Below are 22,117 nucleotides of genomic sequence, written 5' to 3' on the forward strand. Positions count from 1 at the left end.
TTCTTCGGACCGTACACCGTCATCGAGAAGATCGGGCTCTTGGCGTACAAGCTCGACCTGCCAGCGTCCAGCCGTGTGCACCCGATCTTCCATGTTTCCCAACTGAAGCCATTCACGCCAGACTACACACCGGTGTACGCGGAGCTGCCGCGGGTGCCAGACCTGTCCGTGGCGAGCACGGTACCAACGCGCATCCTGGAGCGACGCATGTTGAAAAGAGGCAACACGGCCATCATGCAGATCAAGGTGCAACGGGGGAACAGCTCACCGCCGGCCACCATCTGGAAAGACTGCGAGGTACTCCGGCAACGCTTTCCAGAATGTCTCATTTGGGAGGACGACGAAGCAAGCACTCAAGAGGAGGCTCACTCTCAAGGGGGAGGATGTCACACCTGGCCACTAGCAAGCACTCAAGAGGAGGCTCACTCTCAAGGGGGAGGATGTCACACCTGGCCACTTGTCCAGTGTGACGTGGCATGGATCAGGCCCTACCTGTAAGTGTGAGCTAGCGAGTGAGAGGAGAGGGTTTAAAAAGAGCCAGCCGTCTGTGGCAGAGGGCATGCGATGTGACAGACTGTAATCCTCACCCAATCCTTCCTCTCTAAGCAAGTTCTTCCTCTCCAAGTCTCTCTCTCTACCTCACCTACTCCTCCGATCCCCTTCCCCCTTCCTGGTTCGTTACAGTACTGTGCAGGTACGCGAGGCTCTTGAGAAAAGTTGGTAATAATGAACTCTGCCTGCCGGGAGATGATGAGCTCTTTCGGCAGGGCGACGCCCAGGAGAGCAATTCCGATCCAGTTACAACAGAAGGAAACACTCCTGACTTTCTTATTCCTCCATCTTGTAACAGACATGATCATCGTTTAATAAAGGTTGCCAAAGTTAAAATAAAAAAAGCAGGGCAAAAAATGAAAGCCAGGAGAAGCTTTGAACTTTATTCGACACAAGGAACCTACAGTTAACAGAAACGGACTGTACACTTGAATGTACATTGCAACGGGAGGGTGAGCCTAAACAAGATGACTAACTCTTCCGGGATTGAGGCCAGGCCGCGGCAGCTCATCCTAGACCTGTGGCTTCATGATCCTCACGGTGGTGTAGAAACGCTTGAAGTCCTTCATCGCTTGTTCCTCGATCTGGATCGAGCGGATGGAGGACGGGGTGTCAGTCTCTGGCTTAAACCAGCGGTTGGGAACGTTGTCCTTCACGCCAACAACCTCTGGCGCTGCGCCCAGGGATGGTATGGCAAAGCCTGATGTCCGGGTTTTCGGACTGTGGGAGACAACGCCGTGGTGCCGTTTCTCCTGCTCAAAAGCCAGTTGGTTTTCAATCAGAGGCTGCACTTTGTTATATTGCTGTAAGAAAATACATATCAATTTAACATTTGGTAACATGAAGTCAACCTGCTGCATCTGTATGTCCCTGAGTGAAGGCCGTGATAGGTTGGGTGAGGTAGCTGAAGATGACCAAGGAGGTGTGCTCTTATCCCCTTCGTGAGCAGGAACAGCACGAGCAGGTGTAACAGATATTGGACTTGAACACGCATCAGGCATAAATGAAGAAAGCCGCAAAAGCCCAGCACTGTCAGGTGAATCCTCGTTGCGGTCTTTTGCTTTCGTCGTCATCAGCTCGTTAGTTTTCGACCTCTGCTCGCTTTGAATATCACGAAGGGAAGCAGGTCCCTTCGTTATCTTAGCTCCACCCCAGGCAGGTCCTTCTTGCTTTGGTGTCACAGGCACAGCAGGAGTAGGCAAGCTTAGCTTTGAGGTGTCATCAAGAGCACCACTCAAAAACAATGACAAGCCACCTTTCTTGTTCTTCTTCTTTGATGAAGTTAGCCGGGAAGCTTTGTCCCCTAATGGACAAAAGATGGCTTTTGTGTTACTCGAAGTGCCATCATCAGATGGTTTGACTGGTTCCTGCTTGAATATATAAATTTATTAATGCTGTTGCTTCATTTAACATAATAGATAAATAAAAGAACACATCCATAATGAACAAAACGATGATTAAAGCAAAGAAACTATAAAGAAATGCCTACATAAATAGGATCAATTTATGTTTGTGACATGTTTTACCCCATTTAAGAAAAAAATCCTCAATTTTACTCCATGTAACAATCATTTGTTAGTTTTTACCCCTTCTGATTTTTGATGCGTCATGACCATGGTCCAGCCACAGTGAGAGGGAAGGGTACGACCCGTCAATCATGAAGTCTGGCGTCAGGATCTTGAGGTTCTCCAGCAGCAAAGACAAGTCCCCGATGCCGCTCCGCCGGCACCTGGGTACCCACCGTCCGACAAGCCGGTGAACAGGTTCACGGGCCTGGTGACCTCAAAGTAGGCGGCGTTCTTGCCAACAACACTCAGGTCAGATCACCAGGATGTTGCCCATAATCAGAGCCAGGCCGCCTCACGAGCTCCGTGCCGTGGGAGCGGCGACATCGATGCAATGGAGGCTGGGGATGGAGACAAGGCACAGCCGGTCATGCCTGCGATGTGGAGGACGGAGCCACAGTCAAGCCGGTGACACTGTCCGTAAAGCCACTCTGAGGTGGCGCCGAGGACGGAGATACGGCCACACCACCAGGGAACTGCGGGAGGCGGCACTCAGCCTCCGCTCACGATGGGGAGTAGGACACGCAGTGGACTACGACGCGGAGTCGCCACCGGATGCCACCACACTTCTCACCACCAGATGCCGCCATCGTAGGCTGCCACGTCCTGGATCAAGTGCATCTGCCTCCAAAGGGAGTCGAATCGACTGCAACAGCCGCCGAAGCTGGTGATCTGGGCAGATAGGAGGGGGAACCAGACCTCACCAGATCTGGGTGGTGGCCTCCGCTCTGCTCCCATGCACTGAACATGGCCTTAGTAGCCTCGCCTCACTGCACGTGTTGTGGTGTTGTGGCTGGGCAGGAACCGCCTTTTCAGCGTCTCCATCCTGTAGGCCCTCACACCGCTTTCCGGCCAACGCCTTTGCAGGTAAACCTCCAGCGGGAGCCCCTTCTTCCCGTCCCGCCAGCACCCAGGATGAGCCCGAGTACAACGTGCCTGGGAACAACAAGAAGGGCAAGCTCTCTGGCACGGCACCGCTGGCATTGTCGTGAGAGTTGTGGTCTTTGCACTGCTCCAGCTGGCCGACATCGTGTTTTACTACAACAGGTCCCGGCGGCAGCAACGCGGCACGCGCGAGGGACCAAAGGGCACAGCTGTGGCGGCGGCTCAAGAAAGAGGTGCTCCGTCGGCATCCAGCGATGATGGTGTCACAGGCATGGCATCCTTGCCAAAGCACTGGCACACCCGGGTCATCGGCGGTGGGCACTGGGGGTGAGCCAAACCGACAGATGTTTGTGGGGAAGGGCGCGAGGTACAGCGTGGAGGACCTCGTGTTCGTGCATGTGTTAGTGTGGTTGGACAAAACCAAAACAAACCTGACCTAAGAAAACCGGTTGGCCAGATTAATCAGTCTATGTGGCATCCAAGTCAGCGCTGAAATGTGGGGCGACGAGAATTTCTGTTAGATGGGGTATAATCTGTTACAAATCTGAAACTTACGAGTAAAAATTGGAATTATAACTCGTAAAAGAAAGAAACAAGATATTCTGCATTATCAAATACTTAGCCTCCCACAGAAGCAACACTCAGAACAGGTACCAGAAGAATAAAGTTTCGCACGGCCTCTCACCACTAGGTATCGAGAAAAGCAAAGGTGCAAAACTTAGTCAAACAAACCCAAGACACGGCCAAGCATACATAAAAAAACTGCTAGTAGCTAGGGTCACGGATAAACACGACCAGTCCAAAATTATACCACTGGTCACCAGTAAGGCCGGTGCAGCCAGATTTTTTTCCAAAACCCGAAGTTGGAGGTTATTGGAATTTTCTCATTTTTGTGGACTAGTTACAAAATGATATAGAGAAGGACTAAATATTGAATTATAGATGAATAGAGATGAAAGTGTAGGTTACACTTCCACAGAAATCAAAATTTCAAATGTAGGACACCAATCCTTTTATTTTCGACCGTATGGTCTTTAAGATGGGTAGAAGATTTTTCACTGGCTAGGAATACAGGCACGAGACTGAGACCAACACGGAAAGAACCAAAGAAAATGAACATTATCGGTATCATAAGATAGAAGAGTGCAAACCTTTTCTGAAGAGCCATGGGTTGGTATCACGTCTGGAAGCTCCTTAATGTGGTTTTGCTCCTTGTCCTCGTGCTTTATAGAGGTAATATCAGATTGTGCTGCCTGCTTGATTTTCTTCTTCTGTTTCTTAGAACCCTCACATTTTTTGTTTGGCACATAAACTGAAGGTCTTGAAAATGCTTCTGTTGGAAAGCCAAGCTCTGCAAGTTCACTTTCAAGGGAAGCCCTAGACTCGAGCTTTGCTAGCTGTTGATCATCAAGCTGATGACCATCCAGTTGTTTAGCCTCGAGCATCTCAATCTGCTGCAGTTTCTTGCGAATTGCCCTGATCTGTTTGGAGACAGCTTGCTCAGCACTGCTTTCTTTCTGAAGGAAGTTACCATAACCTGACATTCCATACAACTTTGATGCAGGCTTCTGACTGTCCCTGAGCCTAGGGAATCCTCCTGCATTATCTCCCTCTGCATCGCTATCAATCACAGCAGGATAAGTAGCTGTCATTGTGGGAAGACGGCGGTGACTCCAGGGCTCCGAGGATTTTTCATCCAGCAATCTCTCTAAATTTGCAAGAATTTCAGGAGAAGCATTCATAATTGAAGGAGCTGCCACTGTGAAGATGTAATCAAGGTTGCGAATAGCTGTATCCTGCATCGCATTGCACAGCAGAGTACCAGAAATCACTATATGAAAATTAATTAGGCATGGACAAAGGATGAATGCATATCAGTATGTGGTAACAACTGTATAATGCATGTGAGCTGCAGCACACCAATGTATTACCTCACAGTGCTTCTTGAGCTCTTTGGCTTCCAAGGAATCAGCAACTTCAAGAAGTTGTATAGCATTCTTTGGCTCCATTATATGCTGAATTGCAACTTTCTCACAGAGGCTCTTCAGACTGGGTATGCCTTTGCTCATTTCACTGTTGGTTACAGATAGATCAGTTTCAGGCTTGACATCAGTAAACAATATGTCTTCATCCAACTCTTCCATCACACCACTCCATTCTGATGAGGGCTTTTTGCTTTGGATTTTGGGTTTGGGTGGATACTCAGGATGGTAAATACTAGAAAGCACAAGCATATGTGTTTCACCAACACAAACTGATGATGCTCGCTTAACACCATTCACTCGAGTAAATACTGGAGTTTCATCCTTACGTTTCTTTGCATCACACATGAAAACATCACCAGTTGATGTAGCCAGTGCAGTCCAGTACTTTCCAGCTGAGATGCTCACTACATTCCGTCCACACATAGAGAATATCTGTGCAGAAACGGTTTAAATATAAGCATGAAACACATAACATAGCTTGAAAGATGACCTTGTGAGATGTAATAACCAAACCTGTTGACATCTTAAGTCCAGATCCGATGAATTCCAGTAAAAAAGAGCACCATCGGCCGTTAGAGCAGTACTGTGCATCACTCCAGCTGCCACAGAGATCACCTGAAGTCGCTCCATACGATGAAACTTCACGTTTGCATTTCCACCCTTCTTAAGACATCTAGCTATTACAACACGGCGAGGGGTCACGAGGCGATGACCCCAAGTGAACACCTGCAAAAGAGGGTGACATCAGCAGGTCTGAGGTCTGTTAATTTTCTTGGTGTTATTCGAACCGATTTTAACTTACCTCACCATCAGCCCCAAACACTAACGTATGATATTTTGCTGCAGATACACCTTTAAAAACTTTTCCTTTCAAATACTCTACCATTCTTGGAATGCAATTGGATGCCGAGTTTGAAGTGCCATAGCCTAGCTGGCCCTCCTTATTGGAACCCCATGTGAACACTTCGCCAGTATCGGCAACTGCTGCTGAGTGCTTGTTTGCAGCGGCTACTGCAATTATCCTTTGCTTGAGTGAACTAACACGCCTTGGTGTTGGTTGGGTATCGACAGAAGGGTAACCAAGCTGACCCTCTGCATCGTCCATAGCATTTTGTTATAGGCCATAAGCACACTGTAAATTTATGTTGCTGGAGACACATACACATTCGCACATACCTCTGTTTGATCCCCAGGTAAACAATTCCCCAGCTGATGTAGCAATCACTGTGTGATGTTTCGCAGCAGCCACAACATTCACCTTTTTACGGCCTAATCCGACTGTCACTAGGCGAGGGGTAATCACAGCTGTCGTCTGGCCACTGCAATAAAATGGTAGTTGTAGCAACACAAAATAAATTTTACCAATAGCATTAGAAATGAGATTTTTAACATCGAAAGGCCCGAGACATTAGTGCTCAACTACTGTTGAAAAATGTTAGCGACTTTACTCTTCATTGGCACATTTGAATATACTAGTAAGGTACATGTGCATTGCATGTGGGAGCTTAGATAACCGAAGTACGAACGAATATCGACATACCACACAACATGTAAGTTTGGAGTCATATATGCATGACGTATAGGATGTAGATTTAATTCTCGTAGTTCATCACATTGGAAATCAAATTATAGCTACAAAATAATCGAAAGACTGCATGGTATATACTACACAAAACTGATGTGAAATATATCCAGCACATTTATTTTTAATCATCTTGTACTGCAGTTTTGAGTAGTTAGTGTTGTATCTTCAAGGCCAAACAGACTTTATGAAGGTGACATGGCCTTGAATTATAAAATCATAAAACAAAATTGAATGGCAATTTGTTTAGAAGAAATCACTTTGGGGAACTAAAGTAAGGAAGGGTCTAAAACAAATGAGAAGTGCTTATAATTTGAAGTGAATCGTAGACCATCAGGTAAAAAGGAATGGTAACTCATTTAGAAGAAAAAAGTTAAGAGGGTTAAAGTATGGAAAATTCTAGAACAAATAAGTGCTTGTGTTTTGAGGTTTGTGCATTCTCTGCAAAGAACTTACCACAAAGTCATGTGGAGATAACCATTTTCAACCTTTCTACAAAAAGTGTTTTATTAGATACTGCATGACTGCTTACCTCTGAATATCCGGATGTCCGAGACGACCACCTCGACCAAATCCCCAAGTGTATAATTCACCATCAGAACTGACTGCTACACTATGGAACTTTGATGCAGCAACAGTTTTGATGTATGACCCATGCAAGGCATCTACTTTGCAAGGTAGTTTTTGTATGTGGGCATTGCCAGTTCCCAGTTGATAGTTTGTTCCACTTCCCCAACTGAAGACTTCCGTTGCAACTAAAATGGAAAAAGGTAAGGAGGATTTGTAAGCGCATACTAAAGAAATTTCCAGAAGGTCATAATCACGCCAGTACCAAAGCACTGAACACAATTAGAGACAAATTAACTGTCTCCCAAAACAGAAGAGAGGCATGCTACCTGAATTGGGAGAATCCCCATTAGCCTGTGATACAGGGCCAGAGAGAAGATCAATAGGTGTACGACCCTTGGTGTCCTCCAAATTGAGGGATGCACCAAACTGTAGAAGAACACCAGCAATGCACAAGTGGCCAAAATGAAGTGCTCTGTGAAGGCTGCTCCAACCGGATTCTCCATCCTGCAAAAATGGAATTTGGTGGGAATTTACAAAAAATAGTGTGATACTTAATAATGGAACAAAATTGCATTTAGCAAGTAAAGAGCAAACAGATTATATACTTCAAATTCACACCAATGTGGGCGTTGAAGGATATGTTTTTCTCAATGAAGAACATATTTTACGATTAGCCTTTGGTATCTGGATACAAGTTTTCCTCTGCCAATGCATATAATTTGTAGAATGCCCAATAGCAACCCAGCAGTTCGATAAATGGAGGCAAGTGCTTTAATGAAAAGGAGACAATAAGAAAATTTATAAATGAAGACAACGGTGGTGCATACCCTTGCATCTGGATTAGCACCAGCATCTAGGAGCCGCCTGACGATTGGAAGGTGATTTCTCCATGTCGCAAGGTGGAGGGCACCAAGGCCAAATGCATTTCTACCATCAATGCTTCCACCGTTCTTTTTTATCAAGGCCAAAGCAGATTCCACTTCAGCTATTGACCCTTGTTTTGAAACAAGACACAAATCCTTCACAGAGCATCCAGTACAAGGTCTGCGCGTGCCAGCTTGCTTCGGTGCGCCTGGCGGAGATACTGAAGGCTCCATGGCACTTCTCAATTACACGAGTATCTATTGGGTTGTTGAGACAAATCAGTACTCAGTCACATCAATATCAGAAAATGACATTTGTTTAGTTTAAAATGTCATGGTACCTAGAAAGGCAGGTCCACTGCTGAACTGCTTGCATGCCACAGGTATTTTCCACAGCAGCAACACTATTTTGGTACCGTTTGACTAATCGGTAGTAAGTTAATCTTAATCCTAAATAAAAAGTCTAGTATCGTTACAGTTTTATCTCTGCAAGGAGAACTGGCAGAAAACTTGGATGATTATCATCTCCACTCTCTAAGACTGCTATCCTAAACTAGCCAAGTAACATAGGACAGCATGGCACTAGATCTTCATCCTGAGTCCAATTATTTTATTAGAGTTCCATGAGGTTAGGATGCTATTCCATGTCCAAATGGGATGCTAGATAAAGAAGCATCCATAGAATAGAGATCAACCTGCATAGTAAAATGAATATAAATTAGTAGAAGGACATAATGCAGAAACTACGACAGTAGATCAGTCAAAATGATAAAACGGGCTAATTAAGATACAAGACGGATTTAAAAATGGCATCGATTAGTAGCAAACAGCCAAAATAATAGTGAGTGAGATTGCTAACTAGCAATTCTAACCAATGTTTGATGAAAAAGAGGCCAGCATCAAAAAGGCATTTGCGTTAAAGTCTAGAGTGCAATAGCAGGACTACTTGGGCATATGCGAACTTATATTTGTATTAGAGAAGTCAGCTGGCCAAAAAAAAACTTGGAAAATATGTAGCTAACACGATATAGAAAATGATCATCACATCATAGTAAAATTACAATCTAGCACATAGATTTCTCAGCCTACAGGTGACCAGGTGGCCATTTTAGAGTTCCTCTGTCATATTTCATATGGTAGAACACTAGAGCTACTTTTTGGCCATCAGCATTTTTCTTAATCAAGTTGCAAACAAATATGTTACCAGGTTGTGTAATGATCTGATTTACCAAGCAATTGGATAGCATCTAATCATCTGATTTACCAAACATAGCAACAGACTGTCCACTATTATGTGGCAGAGAACTTCTGTTTTTCAAGATAAGCATAGAAACCCAAAACTCAAAACTGAGCTTCATACTGAACTAGAAAAGGAAGATGCCAGTTTATATACCTATAAGAGTATATTGATCTAGACTTCAGGTAGTAACAATGATCGAGACAAAAAAATTGTATACACTGCACAAGCAATTAAAAAAAATCTGTCTAACAGCCCGTAAGGTCTAGATTATATTTCAAGTAACTGGTTCGACACAATTAATGTTCGATCATTTTTATGGAAGTAATATTGGAATGACCGGCTAAAATATATAAAACGGTGTAGCAATTGATCAACGGCAGAAAAACAAAACAAAAATGTGATCCGCACAGAAAGGATATTCCAACCACGAGGAACAGCAGATGCTTTTGCATTGCCTAAGGAGAGAGTCAAGCAAAACTAACAGGAAACACATAAGAGAAACATATAACATTAACTGCACCAAACGAAGCGGAAGCCATCAAACTTTTCCCAAAAATACGTGATTTATTAGAGAGCTAGACGGGAATTCTCACTGGAAACAAATCAACAGCAATTACACCCGTACAAATCTAAAATGAAATCCATCCTTTCGTACAGAAACAATAGGAGTAACCGATCAAAAACCAAGCATTACCCGCTGCAAATACTGGCGCACAAGTCGGATCAAACAACCGGAGCGGAACGGCATTGCGCCGAGCAACCGCCGGGGGCATCCTTGTCTACACCCAACAACCGGATCTACGACCAGACGAAATCGCGCATAGCACCACAGAAACGAGATCCAACCCATGCCTCATACACGAGAATCCAGTGAGGGAGAATGAAAACGGAAGAATCCACAACTGACCTTGGATTGGATTGGATTGGACTCCCCGTCAAGAACACATGCTGTCCTATGTCCTCTCTCTCTCTCTCTCTCTCTCTCTCCCCGGGAGGGCTGCGTTTATGTGGGAGGGAGGGAGGGAGGGGATCCCGGCGTGGAATATGCTCCGGTTAGTTCGGGCGCAGGAGGGGGAGGAACCGCCCTCTCTCGTTTCTCTCTCTTTGGTTTCCTGGCGTGCGTGGTCTCTCTCTCTCTGAGGTGGGGAGAGAGAGCGATGAGATAAAATACGTGGTGATCTCACGAGAAAAAGTGAGCCGTGAACGAGTTTGCCAGTTTTTAGAGCATTTTAGCAGACTTTTAAATCGCTGACCCGTAAAATAACCTCCGGTTTACGGTTTTGAGCGAAAAAATGACCCGAACAGAAATCTTAATTAGGTTTGACCTGTAAAAAAATTAAGGGACGTGGTAAAATCCCTCCCTCTGACCCGCGAAAACACAGCCCCCGTTGACGCCATGTATCCCGCGAAAGCGGTTGGTGGGGAGGGACATTCCAGTGCGCGTGCTCCCCACATCTCTTCCCGCAACCGCCTGCCATCGTCGCCGCCACCCATCGCCTGCGATTCCGGCCATTCCCGCCAGTGGAATCGTGCCGCCCGCCCCGGATCCGAAGAACCGAGCCACTGCAACATCACCGCTGCCCCGGATCAACCGCCTCGAGCCGCCGCCCTCCTCAGATTCGCCGAGCCGCCGCCGATCGTTCCCCTCCCCGGATTCACCGAGCCACCATCGATCGCCGCCGCCCCGGTGAGCCCCTTTCCTTCCCCTTGTAGCTTGGCCGCAAAATTTTCGTTGATGCGAGTTTCGATGCAGTTTTTTAGATGGATTTGAGCCCGTGCGAGCAATTTTTGCTCCAGGATTCGTCCTCGTCCGACGACTCAGGTGTGGAATCAATGCTCGAGCGCCATTGTCAGCAGATGGTCGTGGCGATTTGATAACCCACAAGTATCGGGAATTGTTTGTAGCCTTCTTCGATAAATAAGAATGTCGAACCCAACGAGGAGCTAAAGGTAGAACAAATATTCCCTCAAGTTCTATCGACCACCTATACAATTTTATGTACACTTGACGTTTGCTTTAGCCAGAACAAGTATGAAACTATTTTGCAAGAATAAAACTATGAGTACTTTGCGAGAATAAAACTATGAATAAATTGCAATGTAATAAAAGTGGATAGCTTTTGTCAACAAGAAAGTCATTTGTCCCTGGGCAATCGATAACAAGTACCGATAATCATTCTTGCAATTTACATTAGGGAGAGGCGTGAGCTAGCATACTTTCTCTACTCAGATCATATGCACTTATGATTGGACCCTTAGCAAGCATCCGCAACTACTAAAAATAATTAAGGTCGTGAAACCCAACCATATCATTAAGTATCAAGTCCGCTTTACTCTCATACGCAATAACCTACCTATCCGCGTTTAGGCTGCTATCACCCTGCAACACCGACAATAAGCAAATCATGAACATATACAACGGGGGCCCCTCCATTTGCGCGACACGGAGGGCACTATAGGACAACACCATAAATAAAATATACAATCATACCAACCAAGATCATGATTAACCCATAGGACAAAAACAGATCTACTCAAACATCATAGGATAACCATAGATCATTGGGAAATAATATATGGAGTTGAGCATCATGTTTAAGTAGATATTACAACAGGGAGAAGGGGTGTTACACCGCTGCATAGAGGGGAGAAAGTTGGTGTTGACAGAAGCAAAATTGTTGATGTAGATCACCGTCATGACCCTTGCCCCGACGGCACTCCGGCGCCACTGGGAGAGAGGGGGAGAGATCCCCCCTCCTTCTTCTTCTTCCTTGGCCTCCCCCTAGATGGGAGGAGAGTTTCCCCTCTGGTCCATGGCCTCCATGGCGGTGGAGGGGTCGGAGCCCCTCCGAGATTGGATCCCTTTCTCTGTTCTCTTCTGTTTCGTGTTCCCCAAATCTGGCCCTTCACGGTTTCTTATTTCCCAGAGATCCGTAACTCCGATTGCGCTGAAATTTTTACATGATTTTTTCCATTATTTATCTTTCTTGCACCAGAAGAAGGACCCCAACCGACTTTCAAGGAGGGCATAAGACACCTGGGCACGCCAGGTGGTGCCCGGCGCGCCCTGGTGGGTTGTGGTCACTGTGGGCCCCCGTTTGCGTTGATTCCAAGTCCCAAAGATCACATATATTCCAAAATAATTCTTCATAAATTTTTATCGCGTTTGGACTTCGTTTGACATGGATTTCTGCGAAGCAAAAAATATGCAACAAACAGGAACTGGCATTGGGCACTGGATCAATAGGTTAGTCCAATAAATCATATAAAATGTTGCCAAAAATATGTGAAAGTTGTATAATATTGGCATGGAATAATAAAAATTATAGATACAACGGACCCAAGCTTAATACCTACTCGTCCTCGAGTAGGTAAATGATAAAAAAGATAATTTTTGATGTGGAATGCTACCTAGCATAAACTTGATCATATGTCTAGTCATGGCATGAATATTAAGACATAAGTGATTCAAAGCAACAATCTATAATTTGACATAAAGACATCAATACCCAGACATCCCAACAAACAATCATGTCTTTCAAAATATCAACGCTAAATAAAGCTATCCCTACAAAATGATATAGTCTTGTCATGCTCTGTCTTCTTAACACAAAGTATTTATTATGCACAACCCCGAGGACAAGCCGAACAATTGGTTCATACTTTTTAACGCGCTTCAGCTTTTTCAACCCTCGCGCAATACATGAGCGCAAGCCATGGACATAGCACTATGGGTGGAATAGATTATGTTGATAGGGGTAAATATAAAGAAGACAAAAAGGTAAGAAAGTCTCACATCGACGCGGTTAACCAACGGGCTATGGAGATGCCCATCAATTGATATCAATGCGAGGAGTAGGGATTGCCATGTAACGAATGCACCAAGTGCTATAAGTGTATGAAAGCTCAATATGAAAACTGAGTGGGTGTGCATCTAATCCTATAATGAAATTTCCCACTAGTATACGAAAGTGACAACATAGGATACTCTCCATATGAAAAACATGGTGCTACTTTGAAGCACAAGTGTGGAACTAGCATGCCCCTTCTCTCTTTTTTGTTTTCTTTTTTTTCTTTTTCTTTTTCTTTTTCTTTTTTCTTTTTCTTTTTCTTTTTTTCCTCTCATTGTCCGGAGTCTCATCCCGACTTGTGGGGGAATCGTAGTCTCCATCATTCTTTCCTCACTGGGGTAATGCTCTAGAAATGAATAATGATGATCATCACACTTCTATTTAATTTACTTATAACTCAAAAGAAATAAAAATTACAACTCGATATCTAGAACAAAATATGACTCTATATGAATGCTTCTAGCAGCGTACCAGGATGTGCAATGATCTAGCATAACAACAATATTAAAAAACGGACAAGCCATGGAAATATCATGCTAGCTATCTTACGATCATGCAAAGCAATATGGCAATGAATGCTCAAGTCATCAAAATGGAAGCGATGGAAGTTCCACGACAAGATATCTCGAAATGGCTATGGAAGGGCCATAATAGGTAGGTATGGTGGCTATTTTGAGGATGATATAATAAGGCTTATGTGTGATAGAGCGTATCATACCCACGGGGTTTGGATGCACCGGCGAAGTTTGCACCAACTCTCGAGGTGAGAAGGGCAATGCACGATACCGTAGAGGCTAGCAAACCGTGGAAAGATAAGAGTGCGTATAATCCATGGAGTCACATTAGTCATAAAGAACTCATATACTTATTGCAAAAGTTTATTAGCCCTCGAAGCGAAGTACTGCTACGCATGCCCCTAGGGGGGTAGATTGGTAGGAAAAGACCATCGCTCGTCCCCGACCGCCACTCATAAGGAAGACAATCAATAATAAATCATGCTCCAACTTCATAGCATAACGAGAGACTTTACGTGCATGCTTCGGGAATCACAAACCTTAACACCAACTAGTTGACCCGTTGCGCCAAATGGTACAGAGACCCGCTAAAGCCATGTTGTCAATGAAAATAGTTTCATTTTGCAAGAACATATTCGATACTAGTAGTAGAAAGCCCATGTGTTAAACCATGCTATATTGAAAATATCTCTATCATGTTACAAAATCTGAGTTTGAAAAAAATTGTATAACCCGGTGCGCCATAAAACATATTTGTATAACATGACTCGTTGCGCCAAATGGCTCCCATTTCAAACCATGTGCCTGTTAAAAGTATTTGCATTTTTCACTAACTATGTTTGAGCAAATAGACACGGTAAGAACTTAGTAAAAGTTTAATTGATTGTGTGCTTAAGCTTACACAAAAGGCAAGATGGCAACAACAGAGTACAATTGTATCATGTGCAACAGCAGCCAAAATTAGTTAGCTAATAAATTGTTTGAAGGGAACAAAACATTTCAGAGTGGTTTATCCCACATCTCATTCTCCTCGAAAATGAGCCCAAGCGGCCATCAACGAAAATACAAATGTTTTGATACAACAATGGTAAGAGAAATGAGTAACCGTCAAAGAAATAAAACATTTAAATTGGATTTTCTTAACCATGGAGGAGAGTTGCATGTAAACTTTATAGAAGAAGGCCAACGTCAAGGAACATCCTACTCTCAGTTCTGGTCATCAGTCCGGGTAATCAACTCCTAACCAACGCCTTCTTTATCCTTTCATACAAGAACTCAAACAGGTCTCCCTTCCCTTCAACGGGGATATCAATCTCAGGATTCAAGCAACAGTCAACATCTCGGCTGCTCAAAGTGGCATGAAAAGTAATGTCGCCCGTGCTCCTGCTCATAAGTATGACAAGACCGATGCCATTCACAGCTCTCGCAACCTCCACATGTGCCGCGTTGATCGCCTGCTGAACAATCTAGAAAGAGCCTACACACTGCACTCGATAACGCAGTTCAACATATGAAACTAAGCAACTAATCTACGAAAAACGTCCGCTTGGCTATTTGGCATCCAACCATAAAAAGGTAAACTCACCAGTGAGAAAAAGAACAACATAGGGCTTCATGGATCATGACCTTGCTGCTCCTCATGCATCATCTCCATTGGATAGTTTTTTTTTCTGAACTACTGCATGAGGGACCTGGAAGAAAGCAAGTCAAAAATAGAGGGACCTGGAAGAAAGCAAGACAAAAATATAACTCAATAAATGAAGACTGCATTTTCCAGTAAATTGAGGCCTAGTCTAGAAAAAGAGCCAAGGCTTGAGGCAGCAACTAATATGTACAGAATGAAGGGAGCTATCAAAAGTGACCCAAAAAGGAGAAGGGGAGATGATTGATAACTGAAAACAAACACTGAGATTTGTAATTTTTGAACTCAAATTGAAATAGTAGGCTAGCTAAGATTCAAATATTATTAGCTCCACAATACTCCTATATGCAACATCTGGATAAATAACCCATAGGATAATCAAGAACAAGTTGGTTTGCCATATAAGAAGCACCACCAGGGTTACTAACGCCATCATGACTCCAGCTTCAGCAACGCCTAGTTTTTGTAGAGAAAAGTATGAGATGTTTGCTTTGCTGAGAATAAAGAACATCATATGCAATGTCCATAGTGAAATGGAGCTGTAACTGGCCATCAGTAGATTATTACACAACACAGGAAGTATGTTACAACATGGAAAAAAGCTGAAAAGCGTTGTTAAATAGGTTACTAAAGATATATATTATAGATGCTTAAACAAGATGATGATGTAAAGTTCCTAAAGATAAAAGCATGGACTATATGCATTGGCAATATTGTCCGTACTCCTAAAGAGGTGTCGATTATTTTGAAAGCAACCAAGAACCATTGCCTGCCGTCCTGCCCTATGCAAGAGAAGGTCGAAGATATAGGTTGGCTGGCAATAAAAATAGTAGTCAGAACAGAACTTGTGCTTTGCAAATATAAAATTTTACTAAAACAGGGGAACAACAAATGGATAATTATTTAAAATGCAGCTTGTCTGATAATAACCTAGACATGATGATATATTGATGCCATCTGAACATCTTATCTGGTACAGAAGCATAAAACATGCTTTCTACAACAAGTGGATGCTTCTTTAAATATGCAACTTGTCTCTAAAACGTCTTGTATTTATGAACAGAGGGAGTATTAACTGATCATAGCAAACACTTTAGATCCAATAATGAAAGAGTTCCTAATTGGACTTAAGAGGTGTAACAGTTAGATTACATGAGGACCGATATTTTCAGCAAGCTCTGTCAACAAAATTCTGTCGTACCTTTATGTAGTAGCTTGCTATGACCAGAACCAGTTGGACCATCGCAAGGCTCTGCAATCCATCGCACTACTCGTGTCGTGGATGATCTGGAAACACAGGAACGCGTGTGTGTTCGACCATGTAAACCCCTCGCTCGATGAGCTCTGGACAAGATCAGAGATGAGGCCAGATGTTGGGCAAAGGCCCGGGCTCAAGTGCTCAGGGTCGTTTTGCTACCATCCTGGGATTTCCATTGATCTCTGCTGGCCATGTAACCTTGTCTCCTAGGAGGATGTAACTGTACTCTACCTTTCCAATGCAATGAAGCACAAAGGTCCTTCGCGTTTTCTCGAAAAGAAAAAAAAATCTCTGGTCCAGAAGTTCAAAGAAATATTAAATTCTTTAATGGCATGGACACACTGCACATAACCTTCGTAACAGAGGGAGTATTAACGGATCGAAGCACTGTAACAGGAGAACCACATATCAAGTGGTCATCAACTTAAGGTTGTATTTACTGAGCATTATATGCCTTCCTATTAAGAAAGCTTTCGATGAACAACATGACGGTGAGGCACCTCGCCACTGGTTGTACCGAGCTTTTGACAAATAGGACGACAGGGAGGCATGGTGCTACTAATAGGATATAAACATGTAGCACACTGTAGAAGAAAAATAACCACAGAGGTGACTAACTGAAGAAACCTTGACAATGAAAAAAGAATTACTGCAACAAAAGAAACATTTCTAACCATTTGAAGTGTGGTACTGTTTATATGAACAAGAAGGATCACCAAAGAAAACAGCAGGTCAAGAAACAAAACCAAAAAACTATAGGCCTGGTTAGACCTCAGGTACAGATGGAAAATCTCTATACAATATTTCCCTCCTTTCAGGCTACAATTCTTAACATGGCACAATGGAGGAACGCAACACATTCAGGCATCCAATAGCTCCAAAGTGCACGCAGAATTATATTAAAGACTGGAGGCTACTGATTGTCAAATTTTTTATTTTTCCATGGCCTGTGAAAATCTATTATAGTGTAGTGTCACATTGTTGGTACATAAAAGGATGCTGCAATAATGAGAAGAGAAATATATTTTGGGACTGCTAGATGGATAAATCTTGATTTGAAATGTTAGTAGCGAATTCGTTCTTTTGCTCATGATGTGATTTCTTTTGCTAGGACAAATTAATCCTGGTAGAGTAGCAGATGTGTGCGGTTTGCCTATAATAAATTAGGCCTGAACCTGCACTATATATATAGCACTACAAATAATGTATGAAACTGATATTCCTTTCAAAAGATTTTTGTGCGTTATGTCTCTTCTTCTACTTGATTTGTTCTACATTTTTGTACCGTCGTAAAATTATTTCTCTGCTATTTGATTAGGCTCGGTTAGTGACTCGTCTCAGGCATTTTCAACAAGCAGGAGCATTTGTTAGCGTCTACCATGAGGAGGTGACCAGTACACGAGCAACTGGATACCACAGGAGGAGGTGTAGACAGATGAACATAATAATCAGGTCGACCTGACCATAACAACCTTTTGGCCACCAATATTTCGCATCAAACATCAGCAAACTCTACAAATACACATATCAGAAAGTTCTTCTATTCAGTTACATAATCTAGAAAGGTTAAATCAAGTCATAGAAGCTCACCTTACATAATGAATAGCATCCACCGTGTAGCTTTATCAAGGGTATTGTTCGACTGAGAACCAGAAAATCTAAAATGATAAGCATAATCAAATTTGTAGATAAGCACCAATAGTTCTGAGGAACCCAAAACTTCCAATACCCGAACAATCCAAACAGCAACAAAATAGCAAATGGCCATTAGTCAAAAAATGTCAAGTACTGAAAGGCCTAATTTTGTTGAAATTTCTGCCATGATTAAATAGAACATTTGATTAGCATATTTAGCAAAAATTGGAATTGTCCAGGAACAGTAAGTATGTATGACAGCTAACAAATGTAAGATTTCACAGATATGTTTTTTAATAACAATTCAGGGTTATGATTCATTGTGCGGAAGGTGGACATACTTGTGGAAAATATGATCCAATAAGTCTGTACTAACCTACTGTAGAGCAAATATTTCATCAAGGTGTCACCTCCCTGAATTGAAACCCAAAACACTTGTGCAACATGGCCTTTTACAATGGCTGAAATAATTATTAGCACAAACAGAGTTCAGATGTTACATGTTACAGAAGCCAATGTTACATGTTACTGAAGCCTTTAGCTTGAGGAACTGTTCTGTTATAGGTATATAAATCCTCACCAGTGAAGGTCATCGTTTGTTGAACCTAGCAAATGCTTTTTTTTCTTTTTTTTCTGAATTTCAGGTCTGAGCACCAAATCCGATTTTCCAATGTTAAAGAATCTGCAAGCAAATCATCATAGTTTTCAGTTTTCCACAAAAGTGACATGGAATCATTTACATGATTTTTTTGGATATGAAGCAGTGAAGAAAGTGAACACAAAATTTAACCAAATTCTTACCATATGTACTCAGAACCAACCAGACCGCTGAGAAAGAATGCAGAGACACAACAAGTCGAAAACACACTGATACTGGCAAGTAAAAGAACCTCTTAAATGCTTGTCAACTCAAAGTCATGGGAAGATGCAATTTCACATTGATCATCACCCCACGGGACTCAAATGTACAATGGCACAACATATGTACATAAGCAACTTTAGCCTACAGGGAACCTCCAGATCCTTTACATAAAATGGCAAAACATATGTATATAAGCACATTTAGCCTACGGAACCTTTACTTCCCTGGAGATGTGATATCTAACACGATAATTATTTAGACAAGAGTGGTTGTTCCTGGCCCAACTTTCTCTCGCCTCTTCATTCCTGCCAGCGTGTGGCAAGATTCACGAATTAGGTCTCCATTGATTGATCACCTTCTGCAGGCCCTCTCATATATCAAACTAAAAGTTGTAAAAGACAAAACAAAGAAAAAAAACAGTATCCTAATTTGGGAACTTGAATCTGGAACAGGTGAAACCAAGTAAGGAATCATCCTACCAGAGATTCCTCATGGAGTTCCTCTTGCTGCCACCGCTTGACCCGATATGTCTCCTACTTTCTTCATCCTAGCATCCTAGATGTGCGGCTCAATTGAAACACAAAACCATCAAGCGACCTCTCTTGCCACACGCCATGAAAAGCACACCCTACGTTGACAACGCCAGATTAAGGAAAGCTCAGAATTTAGCCAAAATAAACACATCGATTGAGAGCACAAGATTCACAACAGATCAACGTACATGTAAGAAAAACTAAACACACCGATTGAGAGCACAAGATTCACAACAGATCAATGTACATTTAAGAAAAACTAAACACCAATTTTTCTCTCGAGATCAACATAACAAAGTATCAAAACGCATTCTTCCAGCCATTAAGTAAACTATTGTAATATGGTACACATGCTTAATCCCCCATGAAGAAATTTACCTTCAGTACGACATTACAAAAAAGCCGCCATCGATCACGACACTGCTTATCTTCTTCAAGAGGTATAGCGCCTCTGCCTCGCTCACGCTAACTGCAACACGCACAGAAACTCAGCCCAGTTCAGGTCAATTAAATTCAGCCCCAGCAGAAAACAAGCCCCACCTACCATAGGCTATGCAGCAGGAGCGAACGGTCCACACCAGCCGCAGGACGCACGTCGCGGCGCGTGCGGAGCGGTTGGGCAAACCCTCGCACGGTCGATGCAGGAGTCAGCGCAGATCCTCTGTCACGCACACAAAAGGTAATCAACCCACAGACTTGTGGGACCAGAAGTGAGTAAGGACCACCGAACAGTCAGCGAAATAGACATCCATCGGCATCCTCACAGCAGAAATGAACAGCCCAACGCCCGGCGCCAAACGCGCGACGTGCATGCGGCGCGCAAGGACAGGTTTGTCCCGCACTTCCAAACGGCTCACCCAGCCAGTAGACAAAAACAACAGCCAAGTCAAAACGCACAATGTATATTAAACGTCCGAGATAAGCTCAAAGACCAGATTGACCAACATCCAACGACCACAAGTGAATGAAATCGAGGGAGCGTCCTAGAGCCAAGTTGGCTAGGGTCCTTATAGGTTAGAATATTTTTACTAACCACAACCGTTTACTAGTACCTCCCATATATTCCATCTATATACCACAAAACTATTGCAAGGAATCAAACATATCATATTCAGTGATCCATAAGTTTTATGTAGGATTTCATGACTAACCATGTAAATGTCCAATTCCTTTTGACTCTCTAAATAGATATAAGTGAAGCATGAGAGTTTAATTCTTTCTACAAAATATCATGCTCTAATAAATATAAGTGAAGCAAAAGAGCATTATACAGATAATGGTTTTCCATGTGACGAGAAACAAGAAATCCAAACTTCAAATGATATAAGTGAAGCACGTGAAGCATTCTATAATACCATACTCAAAAGATATAAGTGAAGTGCAATGAGTATTCTACAAATCAACCATGGACTATCTCATACCAGCATGGTGCAAAAAAGTAAAATGAAAATTAAACACAAAAGATGCTTCAAGATTTACACATATCACATGAACGAAACGAAGACGAAAACATACCGATACTTGTTGAAGAAAGATGTGATGTCTTCCGGGGCATCCTCAAGCTTAGACGCTTGGGTCTCCTTGAATATTTACTTAGGGTGCCTTGGGAACCCCAAGCTTGAGCTCTTGCCTCTCCTCCTTCTCCTCATATCGGAACCTCCTCGATCTTTGATCACTTCATCCACACAAAACTCAATAGAAAGCTCGGTATGATCCATTAGTACAATAAAGCAAATCGCTACTCTAAGTACTACTCTAAGTACTGTTGCAAACTAATTCATATTTGTTTTTGCATTGTAGCTACTATAATATAACTTTTCCATGGCTTATACCACCGATAGAATCGATAGTTTCATCAAAATAAGCAAAACAATGCATCAAAAATAGAATCTATCTTAAACAGGACAGTCTGTAGCAATCTGAACATCAAACATACTTCTGGTACTCCAATTCTGAAAAATTAGGACAAAATAAACAATTTGGGTGTGGTCCGGTGTCCCCAGAGTACGAAATCGAGTTCCTTAACCCAGTGCTTGTCTGATTCTCGTAAAGAGCGCACCGGTCTGGGCTTAATACCACTCATGATCGGACCATTGGCCCGTTTGACTTGGCCATTTGTTTGAGTGTGGTATACAGATGCATAGTCGAGTTTATTGTCCAGCTTAGCGCACCAAGTTTTCACCTCATCAGCTGTAAAATTAGAGCCATTATCAGTGATGATACTGTGGGAGACACCATAGTGGTGTACCATGCTAGATATAAAGTCAATCACTGGCCCTGCCTCAACAGTTTTTACCGGTTTGGCCTCTATCCATTTAGTGAATTTATCTACCATTACCAGTATGTATTTCTTTTTGTGGCTTTCCCCTTTAAGGGGACCAACCATATCAAGCTCTCCAGACCTCGAAGGGCCATGTAATGGGGATTGTTTTTAATGCGGTAGGAGGCATGTGACTTTGATGGGCGAAAAGTTGACAGCCCACACAATGTTGGACAAGGGCTTGAGCATCTGCTCGGGCCGTGGGTCAAAAAAGCCTGTACTGAAAGCCTTGCTTACAAGGGCTCGAGCTGCCGCGTGA

At 43.0% G+C, this 22,117-nt stretch overlaps 1 protein-coding gene and 1 long non-coding RNA gene across 2 annotated transcripts; both read right to left on the reverse strand.

Moving 5' to 3' along the window:
• Positions 1-798: 798 nt before the first annotated feature.
• LOC123045024 (uncharacterized) lies at positions 799-10,385 on the reverse strand. Its single transcript, XM_044467931.1, has 12 exons — positions 10,150-10,385; positions 8,344-8,697; positions 7,967-8,260; positions 7,466-7,643; positions 7,102-7,324; positions 6,164-6,306; positions 5,790-6,079; positions 5,501-5,713; positions 4,934-5,419; positions 4,154-4,798; positions 1,404-1,919; positions 799-1,304 (listed from the first exon to the last, which is right to left on the reverse strand). The coding sequence occupies exons 3-12, from the start codon at positions 8,234-8,236 to the stop codon at positions 1,065-1,067; spliced, it is 3,204 nt and encodes a 1,067-aa protein (XP_044323866.1). The 5' UTR covers positions 8,237-8,260; positions 8,344-8,697; positions 10,150-10,385; the 3' UTR covers positions 799-1,064.
• Positions 10,386-14,642: 4,257 nt separating this feature from the next.
• Positions 14,643-20,038, reverse strand: LOC123041258 (uncharacterized). Its single transcript, XR_006418441.1, has 3 exons — positions 19,917-20,038; positions 18,724-19,633; positions 14,643-18,604 (listed from the first exon to the last, which is right to left on the reverse strand). It is a non-coding gene; the product is annotated as an uncharacterized lncRNA (long non-coding RNA).
• Between the last annotated feature and the right edge of the window lie 2,079 nt (positions 20,039-22,117).

Source organism: Triticum aestivum, chromosome 2B (assembly GCF_018294505.1).
Source record: "Triticum aestivum cultivar Chinese Spring chromosome 2B, IWGSC CS RefSeq v2.1, whole genome shotgun sequence".
Classification (NCBI taxonomy): Eukaryota; Viridiplantae; Streptophyta; class Magnoliopsida; order Poales; family Poaceae; genus Triticum; species Triticum aestivum.